The sequence below is a fragment of the Dasypus novemcinctus genome, chromosome 7 (assembly GCF_030445035.2).
Source record: "Dasypus novemcinctus isolate mDasNov1 chromosome 7, mDasNov1.1.hap2, whole genome shotgun sequence".
Lineage (NCBI taxonomy): Eukaryota > Metazoa > Chordata > Mammalia > Cingulata > Dasypodidae > Dasypus > Dasypus novemcinctus.
In genome coordinates, this window is record NC_080679.1 from 95,433,756 (window position 1) to 95,446,524 (window position 12,769).

A 12,769-nucleotide genomic window follows, 5' to 3' on the forward strand; every position below is an offset into this window, starting at 1 on the left:
ATTACTATTTTGTCTTCTTGCATCATTAATTCTCATAGTTTGAGATTTAAGACTGAGCCTTAAGGGCTTAAATCAACAAAACTGCTTTTTTTGGTACTTGCAGAAACATTGACATAGTTTGTTGAGTCAGGTTATAACATTTTTTGTGACCAATCCAGATGTCAATAAATGACAAAATGATCATTCAAAACTGATGTGATCCATTAAAACACACTCCACTTTCATCCAAACAGCAGATCCACTGATTCTAACAAAGAAGCAGGGAAGATTGATTTATTCTGGGATTTTAACAAAAGATCAGCAAATCAATACTTAGGTTCACTGATCAAAATCTGACAGACTCATAAAATTCTCCTCTCTGAATAATTATAGTATAAAGGCATAAAAATGTATATAAACTATCTAAATGTGTCAGACATAGTCACTTCCAAAGTACTTTCTCTCAATTCTTTATTCTAGTCAAAAACTACAGTGTGAGAGTTAGACCTATTCTGTCAAATAGAGAAGATATTGTCAGAATCTCTCCAATGAAGCAAGATCATTATTGCAATCTAAAGCAAACCTGGGATGTCCGAAATACACTTTGCTCAAAATTACATTTTTGGAAATGCTCTTCTGTATTTCCCTAAAACTAATACAACTTAATAGTAACAATGTAATTCTGCTGAATAGCATATTTTGAATAATAAAGAAACCTCAAAAACATCCACAACATCAAAAGCAGATTACATTCATTAAATAAATGAAAGTCTCAGTTCAATATTTCAGATTCCTTTTTACAAACTGGGACTCATACTTTACCTTTTGTTGTATTTATGAAGAAAACTTTTCCTAAGCAATTAATGTAGACCAGATTTCAAGAAAAACGAATGTTTAATTCAATGAACATAAAACTAATTTCAAGCATTCTCATTTTCTTTGGAAGTACTCATTTACTAGAAATATTTCAGTAATGTAATTATGTTTACAAATCTAGATGTCAACACAAACATAGAAAATATTATTTAGAATAACTTTGCAGGAAATATCCTTGCTATTACTTAATATATCACCATTTATATAAATCATTATGTTTCTTTAGAATTCATTCTTATATAGTCATTGAAACTGGTCCTCAAAGAGGAAAATATTGAGTTAAAGTGACTTAATAATGTACCTGAAATCATTTTTTGCATTGAAGTATGGCTAACAATCTGGTGCTTCACAGATTGAAACTGGCCACCATCATGTGTTTCATTTAAAACACTGTTTTTAATTGCACTTGAAAGTCTTTAGGGTTTTCATGCAAGTTCCAACTTGCAAAGAGCTCATCCATCTCACTCTAGGTGCTTTCCACATCCATGTCATCTGCTTAGTCTCTAAAGACTTTTTGCTTCTGTGAGCTTAGATTTAAAATTCTGTCCACCTTGAATGCTCACTAACTTGGTCTTTCCTCATTCTCAGAAAATTGGAATTTAGAATTGGAAGGTACCTTCAAAGTTAGCTAATTCCTCATTTCTTAAGACAAAATACTAAGGCCAAGAAAATTAAAGTGCCTTCCAACATTTAAATGTATATTAATACTTCTGTCAAAATGTTCTTCTAACTCAATAGGCCAAAATAAGTCTTTTTCTGAAATTTCATGTTTCAACAAAAGTCACCACCCTTCTCATTTTCAGGAAAATAATATTCACTTCAAAAGCACTTACCCCTTAGTGCAGGCAAAAGTGATCTCTCCTTCTTGTCATCACATTTGTTACATTCACTAAAGTATAAGAGTAAGAAGACATCAACAAGAACCCACATCAGTGAAGTGGCTAGAACCACCTTGCAGTATGCAAATCTCCTCATGTCTTCCCTTGATTTCTAGTTAACTCAAAAATTGAAGACAGATGCTACTGAGATAAATCCAAGCCACATAGATGAACTCCAGTATAAAAGCAGGATGCATTCCACTGTATTTAAAAAAGAAACAAAAGAAAAAGAAAATTTCATTTATTGTAGTGTGTTTTGCATAAAAGAAATATAATACAAAATATTGACTTATTGAATGTTCCCATATAAATAAGCACTCAGGCATTCAAATCATGACTTCAAAGCTCACATAAATGAAATGTGATAAGCAAGCCAGTTGCTAAAATTCTAACATCTAATCCCAGATCTCCTACTACTCTGCTGAGCCCTTGAAAAACCATTTGACTTCTTCAAATGATACGGTTTTTACCTTAACGTCCTATCATGATATTCTACATAGCACCAGGTGGTCAAAGAGTAAAGTTCTGAATTTATCTTGGTTCAGCACTTCTGGGGAGTCAATGATACTGAAGCAGAAATCTTCCTAGATATAATTTATTGTATTGACTAAAAGCTGGCCTTATAAACAGACAGGCCTAGGTCTTTTCACTTCCTAGTGGTGGAAGTCTTCCTAAGCCTCAGTTTTCTCATCTCTAAAATGATAATTATAATGTTAAACCTAAAGATTTGCTGTGATGATTAAGTATGATTACGTTTGGAAAACATCCTGAAGAACAAATAGTTATTAATATTTGATATAAAAAAGAAAAAAAAATTCCAGACTCTCAATTAGATAAAATAAATCAAGTTATTTGGCTTTAAAAGCCCTATCTGCTCTACACAGAAAGCATCAACAACATATATATATTCTAGAATAGCCAGCATATATTCAAACAATTTAGCAAAAGAGAAACAAATATTAAGGCAAGGTGACTTAAAATAACCAAAGCAGGACTAAGAGGCATAACAAAGACATGTGTGCAATTACTGAAAGTTATTCAAAAGCAAATATAGAACTAACTATGTATATATACATACACAAATATATTTTGTTTTATTTGCCCTACACTGAACAATAACTGTCTAGTTAACTAGTGTCTATCTGTATAGTGACTACATCAGACCAAAACTAACCTAGAATAATTTCCTACATTTAAAATAAGATCAAATTAATAATAAATTTACTGATGGGAATAAGATAACATACTTCGACAGAGATATTTGGGGAGAAAAGATATTAAATATAAAGATACTTGGAATATTTCATAAACATTTGCCTCGAAATAAAAACATCAAAGTACAAATTACTAAGGCAAAAGCTCTTCAAATTAATGGTAGCTGAGTTGGCGTCATAAAGCAATACAAATTTCATTGCCTTTCATAAGCCTACCAAAAGTAACAAATTCAATATTTTCAAAAAGGGAATAACAAAATGATTATTAGAACAAAGATCTATTTTCAATCTCAACATAAAAATTTACATTTTTCAGATTATGAATAACAAGAAATAGGAAGATTATTATTATGGAAATCGGAAATTACTTGTGATTGCTAAGTTCATGTGTGAACCTGGCCAGGTTATGGTATCCAATTGTTTGGACAAATAAGCACTGGCCTGTTACTGTGGGAAAATTTCATGGATTTAAATTATCAGTCAGTTGATTTCATCTGTGGCTGATAACACAGTCAAATTTAAAGGGATTGCCTTCAGGAATGAGAAAGTCTCAGCCAATCGGTTGAAGGCCTTAAAAGCAGAAATGATGGTTCCTGTAGGTTCTCTCTCTCTGAGAACCCTAATACATTATTTAACATTAAAATGTAAAATGTCTAAGATAAATCATTTCCTAATTAGAGACTAACAGTTCAAGTTACTGAGAATTTAATTTAAACTGTAGTTAGGACAGAAAGTCAAAATCACATCTTATTGCCACTTGAAGCATTATTCAAATTATTCTAATTTTAAGGCCTGTTGGATCCATATATCAAGACATTAGTACTGAGAGAAATCTGAATTACTATCTTAATGTGATGAAACAAAGTTGACGTTAAATTCTTTATTTATGAAGCCATCTTTCCTTATATATTTTTACCTCACCTCTACCTTGAAAACAGGCTGTTTTATCATTCACAAAGATGGGGTCTTCTCACACTTATAAAAGAGTTATCACATATTTTGTGTCCCAATATTCCTCTTCTCATGAGAACATAAGCACTGTTGGTGGCCCAGGTTTATTTCAGAAAACCAGCATCTGTATTATGTTTTTATTCCAGGAAGCCCCATTTATTTGCAACATGTTTCTCAAGCAGTCAGGAAACCCATGTTCTGCCATATCCTTGGCTTACCATGCCCAGGTGGAGCATGACAAACTTGGATAAACTACAAGCTCTTCTATTCAAAACTACAAAATTACAACCCCTTATCTAATTGCTTCAAAGATCTTCTGAGGACAGATATTTCCCTCTTTTAAAAATATTTCTCTAGACAGGAGAACTTCCAAGAGACAGAAAACTATTAAGAAATGTCTTCCATCTTGTTAGTCAGATTGCCTTTCCTTTATTTTTCCCTCTAGACAATAGTATCAATCAGTCCGACGTTCTATGAGATATTATAGTATTTTTCCTATCTTAATCAAAGGAAGACTTCAAACAGAAACATATTAAATAAAATCCAGATAAAGTTTGGGGGGTGAGTATCCACATTTTTAAAATAAGACAAAAGTTTTGCTTTTTTTTTCCAATTAGGAGGTTATCATTACAAAATCATGAATTTACCCAAGGAGTCTAGTTTAGTTAGTATTAGAAATATTTTTATCTGTGTTCATTTATTTCCTTTTGTGGAAAATTGCATAATTGTTTCAAATTTATTCGCTTTATTTTATGAGACTATGCTTGAGGCTTCCAAAGGATCCTGGAACCTAGTAAGGCTGCTGGTCATGCTCCCAGAAATTTTAGTCACCAAACATACTTAAAATGTTTTATTTTTTTATTTTTTTAATTTTTTATTCATTTTTTAAAAAAATATTACATTCAAAAAATATGAAGTCGCATTCAACCCCACCGCCCCCACCCCCCACTCCCTCCACAGCAACACTCTCTCCCATCATCATGACAGATCCATTGAACCTGGTAAGTACATCTCTGGGCATCGCTGCACCCCATAGTCAATGGTCCACATCATAGCCCACACTCTCCCACGTTCCATCCAGTGGGCCCTGGGGAGATCTACAATGTCCCGCAGTTGTCCGTGAAGCACCACCCAGGACAACTCCAAGTCCCGAAAACGCCTCCCCATCTCATCTCTTCCTCCCAATCCCCGCACCCAGCAGCCACCATGGCCACCCTTCCCACACCAATGCCACATGTTCTCTGTGGACATTGGATTGGTTGTGTCCATTGCACATCTATGTCAAGTGGGGGCTGAGATTCCACACGGATACTGGATGCAATCCTGCTTTCAGTTGTAGGCACTCTAGGCTCCATGGTGTGGTGGCTGACCTTCTTAAACTCCATGTTAGCTGAATGGGGTAAGTCCAATAAATCAGAGCGTAGGAGCTGAAGTCTGTTGAGGCTCAGGGCCTGGCTATCATATTGTCAGTCCAGAGATTCAAATCCCCTAAATATATCTTAAACCCCAACACCAACTACAATTCCAGTAAAGTAGCATGAAAGTCTTGTGAAAAGAGATCCCATCTGAGTCCAGTTCCATCACGCAGAAACATCAGCTCCAAAGAAGAGCCATCTGACATGGCAGTGAACCCCATCTGCCATGACCATAGAACCCGTGGGTCTCTTTATCCCTCAAAAGAACCAATACCTGGGGTTGTAGCTACTTTATCTGTCTCTGAGACTATGCTCAGGTGTGCATAAGGGCAATCCTCATGACAACCTCCAGACTCTTTTTTAGAGACTCGTAGCCATATAAACTCATTTCTCCTTTCCATTTCCCCCTTACATTAGGTCAAACAGCATTTTAAAGTCATGTTATTATATGTAGACAGGGATATTTTGCTGATCCACATTGAACCTTTAATTCAAGGTCATTTTCTAGTTGCATCTTCAGCTGATATTTGGTAGTCATCCCTCGGTGCCAGGGAGGCTCATCCCCGGGTGTCTTTTCCCACGCTGGGGGGAATGCACTGCATCTACATGCTGAGTTTGGCTTCGAGACTGGCCATATTTGAGTAACATGAAGGCTGTCAGGAGGAAACTCCCAGACACAATGCTGCTCTAGGCCTTGTTCTTATTACAGGCGTATAGGCTCACAAGCATAGTCATTAGTATCAGGAGCCCACGGCTGGACCCTCATTCCTTCCTGGTTCTTACTGTTGCACCTGGGGGACTGCTGCTGCTCCCCTAGGGACCACGACAGAGCCCCCCCGGCCAGGAGCCCAGTACCCCCCCAGCTGTTGTTTTTAATTGTTTCCACTATGAGTATATCTAAACATTACCATGCACCCTGGACATATGCCCTGTATAACTCCCTGTCAACCATATATAGCCTGTCAATAACATCCCATACCAGTATTCCTCCGCTGCCATTGTTGAACCACTCTGTGATACAAAACTTCCTGTAAAGTGAATCCCAATATAATGTTAGGTTCCCTTACTAGTAAAATGGAATATAGCGATGAGTTTAAAGGTTAGATCTAGACTACATACTGATTTGGAAAAACTTCTACATCCTATCTTTTTCTTTTCTTTTTTCCTAATTATTGAGCTTCCCTTCACAAGAGTCTTAGATCACAGTAATTCATATATACAATATACAGTACTCCCACACATCCACCATAAAACCTTTTCCCTTCCACAGCGATAATCTATTAACTTATTCATATCATATTTACTGAAACTGATATACAGACTCTAAAACAATAGCTTTCAAACAAGGTGACATCTGTGCTTACAATGTGGTCCATACTTTAGGATATAAAGTTTTCTAAATTTTTTAGTTATCCTATGTTTTACATTATGGTTTACATTATTAGTCTGTCATCCCCTATATGTTTTTGGTGTAATATTACATGTTTTATATTCATCCTCGTGTACTCTCACAAAACTCCTCTCTTGCCCCCACATTTACCTTGGTTCCATCCATTCAACATCCATTTTCCCCTCCCCTTGGGGACCACAGCGACAGCCAATCTCCATTTCCCGAGGAGCCATGTCCAGAGATACTTGCAACAGTGTTCAGGGCCTGACTTGCTCAACTGCCCTAATGCCCTGGGAGCCACCCTTTCCCTCAAGAGATACAGTTCTCTCTATTTGATGGCATTAGTCCTCCCCAGGATGTGGGTCCACCACCACTCTCACTCTTGGGTCTCTACCCAATGGTACAACCCACCCTGGCAAAATGAGCGTTCAGACATTCCCCAGGAGTCCGTCCCGTATCAGACCAACCCCTCCAAGCATCCTAAACAGGTAACCGTCCTAATTATATTTTGATACGATTTTCTCAGCATTTTACTCTCAACCAACACCTGACACTCTCCTATGTTCGTATGTTGCCCCTCCCTGCCCCCAAATTTGTGGGCAATATTACCCATCCGCCCATCCCCAGCCCCCCTCAAACCCGCAAAGCCCCACCCAAAGGCAACCCCTTGCCCCCATTTTATCTCTTCTTTGTGCTCATACTTACCGCCAGCTCATGATAGATTCCATCCCTGCAGACGTCAGCTCACATCCTTCCTCCACCCCCCGATTTCCTGTAAGCCTATTTTCCAGTCTCTAGCTCTCTGAGGCACCTTGCTTATTTCATATCATTGAGGTCATGTAGTATTTGTCCTTCAATGCCTGGGTTGCTTTACTCAACATAAGGTTCTCAAGATTCATCCATGTTATCACGTGTGTTTGTAGTGTATTTGTTCTTACAGCCGAGTAGTATTCCATTGTGTGTACATACCACATTTTATTGATCCACTCATCTGTTGATGGGCATTTGGGTTGATTCCAACTTTTGGCAATAGTGAACAATGCTGCTGTGAACATTGGTGTACATATATCCGTTTGTGTCCTTGTTTTTAGTTCTGCTGGGTATATACCCAGCAGTGGTAATGCTGGGTCATATGGCAAATCTATGGTTAGTTTTTTGAGAAACCGCCAAACTGTCCTCCAGAAGGGTTGGATCCTTCTGCATTCCCACCAGCAGTGGATGAGTGTTCCCCTTTCTTCACATCCTCTCCAGCATTTGTATTCTTCTGTTTTTTTTCATAGCTGCCAATCTTATGGGAGTAAGATGGTATCTCATTGTAGTTTTGATTTGCATTTCCCTGATAGCTAGAGATTTGGAGCATTTTTTTTCACGTGCTTTTTAGCCATTTGTATTTCTTCTTTAGAGAAGTGTCTGTTTAAATCTTTTTCCCATTTTTTAAATGGGTTGTTTATCTTTTTATTTTCAAGATATATGAGTTCTTTATATATGCAAGTTATAAGTCTCTTATCAGATATATGGTTGCCAAATATTTTCTCCCATTGTGTGGGTTCCCTTTTTACTTTCTTGACAAACTCCTTTGAGGTGAAGAAGGCTTTAATTTTGAGCAAGTCCCATTTATCTATTTGTTCTTTTGCTGCTCATGCTTTTGGTGTGATATTCATGAAGCCATTTCCTATTACAAGGTCCTGTAGATGTTTCCCTACACTGCTTTCCAAGATCTTTATGGTCTTGGCTCTTATATTTAGGTCTTTGATCCATCTTGAGTTGATCTTTGTATAAGGTGTGAGATGGTAATCCTCTTTCATTCTTCTACATATGACTATCCAGTTCTCCGAGCACCATTTGTCGAATAGGCCATTCTGTCCCAGTTGAGAGGGTTTGGTGGCTTTATCGAATATTATATGGCTATATATATGAGGTTCTATATCAGAACTTTCAATTCGATTCCATTGGTCTGTGTGTCTCTCCTTATGCCAATACCATGCTGTTTTCACTACTGTAGCTTTGTAGTATGTTTTGAAGTCAGGAAGTTTGATTCCTCCAATTTCGTTTTTCTTTTTCAGTATGTCTTTGGCTATTCGGGGCCTCTTTCCTTTCCAAATAAATTTCATAGTTAGTTTTTCTAGTTACTTAAAGAAGGTTGTGTTGATTTTTATTGAGATTGCATTGAATGTGTAGATCAGTTTTGGTAGGATAGACATCTTAATAATATTCAGTCTTCCTATCCATGAACAAGGAATATTCTTCCATTTATTTAGGTCTTCTTTGATTTCCTTGAACAGTCTTGTATAGTTCTCGGTGTATAAGTTTTTTACCTCTTTAGTTAAATTTATTCATAAGTATTTGATTTTTTTATTTACTATTGTGAACGGTATTTGTTTCTTCATTTCCTCCTGATCTTGCTCATTATTGGTGTACAGAAATGCTACTGATTTTTGCGCATTGATCTTATAACCTGCGACTTTACTAAACTCATTTATCAGTTCTAGAAGCTTTGTTGTAGATCTCTCAGGGTTTTCTATGTATAGGATCATGTCATCTGCAAATAATGACATTTTGACTTCTTCCTTTCCAATTTGAATGCCTTTTATATCTGTTTTTTGCCTCAGTGCTCGAGCAAGTACTTCTAAGACAATGTTAAATAGGAACGGAGACAATGGGCATCCTTGTCTTGCTCCTGAGTTTAGAGGGAAGGATTTTAGGATTTCTCCATTGTAAACAATGTTGGTTGTAGGTTTTTCATATATACTCTTTATCATGTTCAAAAAATTTCCTTGTATTCCGATCTTTTGGAGTGTTTTTATCAAGAAAGGGTGCTGTATTTTGTCAAATGCCTTTTCTGCATCTATAGATATAATCATGTGATTTTTTTCCTTCAATCTGTTTATATGGTCTATTACATTGATTGATTTTCTTATGTTGAACCATCTTTGCATACCTGGAATAAATCCCACTTGGTCGTGGTGTATAATTCGTTTAATGTGTTGTTGAATACAATTAGCAAGTATTTTGTTAAGTATTTTTGCATCTAGGTTCACTAGAGAAATTGGTCTGTAATTTTCCTTTCTTGTGTTGTGTTTGTTTGGCTTTGGTACTAGGGTAATGTTGGCATCATAGAAAGAGTTCGGCAATGTTCCTTCTGTTTCGATTTTTTGAAATCGTTTCAGCAGGATTGGTGTTAGTTCTTTCCGGAATGTTTTGTAGAATTCACCTATGAAGCCGTCTGGCCCTGGGCTCTTCTTAGTTGGGAGATTTTTAATGACTGATTCTATATCTTTGCTTGTGATTGGTTTGTTAAGATCATCAATTTCTTCTTTCGTCAATATGGGCTGCTTATGTTTCTAGGAATTTGTCCATTTTCTTAAATTGTCATTTTTGTTGGAATATAGTTTTTCAAAGTATCCTCTTATGATAGTCTTTATTTCTGTGGGGTCAGTGGTGATATCGCCTTTCTTATTTCTTATTTTGTGTATTTGCATCTTCTCTCTTTTTTTCTTTGTTAGTCTCGCTAAAGGTTTGTCAATTTTGTTGATCTTCTCAAAAAACCAGCTCTTGGCCTTATTTATCTTCAAGTGCTTTCTTATTTTCTATTTCATTTAGTTCTGCTCTTATCTTTGTTATTTCCTTCCTTCTTCTTCCTGTTGGGTTACTTTGTTGTTGTTTTTCTAATTCCTTCAAATGCGCAGTTAGTTCTTCAACTTTTGCTCTTTCTTCTTTTTTGATATATGAATTTATGGCTATAAATTTCCCTCTCAGTACTGCTTTTGCTGCATCCCATAAATTTTTGTATGTTGTGTTATCATTATCATTTGTTTCAAGGTAGTCATTGATTTCTTTTGAGATTTCCTCTTTGACCCACTGTTTTTCTAAGAGTGTGCTGTTTAATTTCCAAATCGTGGTGTGAAATCTGGGCCTCTGTCCCTTGGAAATTTCCAGCTTCACTCCACTGTGGTCAGAGATAATGTTTTGTATGATTTCGATCTTTCTGAATTCATTAAGCCTTTCTTTGTGGCCTAGCATATGGTGTATCTTGGAGAATGATCCATGTATGCTTGAGAAAAATGTATATCCTGCTGTGTTTGGGTGTAATGATCTATATATGTCTATTAGATCCAGCTCCTCTAATATACTTTTCAAGTGTTTTGTTTCTTTAGTGATTCTCTTTTGAGATGTTCTGTCCAGAGTTGATAGTGGTGTATTAAAATCCCCCACTATAATTGTAGATGCATCTATTTTTTCACTTAGTTTTTCCAGCGTTTGCCTCACGTATTTAGAGGCGCCCTTGTTAGGAGCATAAATATTTATGATTGTTCGATCTTCTTGACAGATTGTCCCTTTTACTAAAATGTAGTATCCTTCTTTGTCTCTCACAATTGTTTCGCATTTAAAGTCTATTTTGTCTGATAGTAATATAGCTACTCCTGCCTTTTTTTTGGTTATTGTTTGCTTGTATGATTGTTTTCCAGCCATTCACTTTCAACCTCCATGAGTCTCTGGGTCTAAGATGTGTCTCTTGTAGACAGCATATAGATGGGTCATATTTCCTTATCCAATGTCCCAGTCTGAATCTTTTGATAGGTGAGTTTAATCCATTGATATTCAGTGTTATTACTTTCAAGGAATTATTTGTGTTAGCCATATTTTGATTGGATTTGTGTTTGTCATATTTTGTTTGTATTTTTTTCCTTCTATTTTTGTCTTTTTTGTTGTTCTTACACTCTCCTCCAACTCTGCCTTTCTTCCTGCAGAACTCCCTTTAGAATTTCTTGAAGGGGAGGTTTCTTTTTTGGTATACTCTTTCAGTTTCTGTTTATCTGCGAATATTTTGAACTCTCCATCATTTTTGAATGCTAGTTTAGCTGGATAGAGTATTCTTGGTCGGAAATTTTTTTCCTTTAGTACCTTGACTATATCATACCACTGCCTTCTTGCCTCCATGGTTTCAGATGAGAAACCAGCACTTAATCTTATGGAGCTTCCCTTGTATGTGATGGTTTTCTTTTCTCTTGCTGCTTTTAGAATTTCCTCTTTGTCTTGAGCATTAGATAATTTGACAAGTATATGTCTTGGGGTGGGCCTGTTAGGGTTTATGACCAGTGGAGTGCGCTGTGCTTCCTGGATATGTACATCTGTCTCTTTCAGTAGATTTGGGAAGTTTTCAGCCATTATTTCCTGCAACACTCCTTCTGACCCCTTTCCCTTCTCTTCTCCTTCTGGAATGCCTATAATACGTATGTTTGAGCGTTTTGCATTATCATTCAGGTCCCTAAGTCCTAGCTGGATTTTTTCTATCTTTTTATTGACCTCTTCTACTATCTGTTTCATTTCCGATGTACTCTCTTCCACATCACTAATTCTCTGCTCTGCCTCTTCTAGTCTGCTGATATTTGCTGCAAGTGTATTTTTGATTTCTTGAACTGTGGTGTTCATTTCCATCATATCTGTTATCTTTTTACGTATGTCTGCAATTTCCCCTCCAAGTGTTGTCTTCATGTTGCTAACCTCTTCCTTTACTTCATCAAATTTGTCGGTGATAAATGTTCTGAGATCTTTCATTGCTTGTGCGAAGTTCTGCTCCCCTTCCTGATTTTTAGTTTGTTGATTGGATTCAGCCATGTTTTGCTGATTACTGGTTTGGTTTGTAGATTTTTGTTGCTGTCTGGTCATCATTTTATCTTGACGGGTTTAATCTGTTCCTTAGCTTCTTTGTCTACTCTTGGAGATGAATTAGCTGTTGTTTTTGGGTAAGTGTTATATCTTCTCTTTGTCACTTTGTTCTTCTTATGCTAATTTCTTATTGCTGGTTAAGTTCACTTTAAAGGAAAGTATTAATGCTGGGGAAAGGCAATTGTGTAAGCAAGGAAAAAGTGTAAAGTAGTATTGGTGATATATGTTAACAAAGCAACAATATGAGATCTGGGAGGATGGAGGTTAGATTCATGTAAATTGTGTAGAGTTATAGCAGTAGGTAGAGTACCTATAATGAGGTAGATGACTGAATATGGGAGGAATATGGTATGAACTAAAAAGCTATTGTTTTCGTGAGAGAGGGAAAGAGAAAAGAAA

The 12,769-nt window shown here is 36.4% G+C and overlaps 1 protein-coding gene across 1 annotated transcript in view; it reads right to left on the reverse strand.

Annotated features, from left to right (window-relative positions):
• Positions 1 to 12,769, reverse strand: part of GALNT13 (polypeptide N-acetylgalactosaminyltransferase 13) — a 592,145-nt gene that overhangs the window by 510,691 nt on the left and 68,685 nt on the right. The window contains exon 3 of the mRNA XM_004482209.4: positions 1,689 to 1,934. Within this exon, the coding sequence (XP_004482266.2) occupies positions 1,689 to 1,830 (142 nt within the window). The 5' untranslated portion in view covers positions 1,831 to 1,934. The remainder of the gene's footprint in view (positions 1 to 1,688; positions 1,935 to 12,769) is intronic.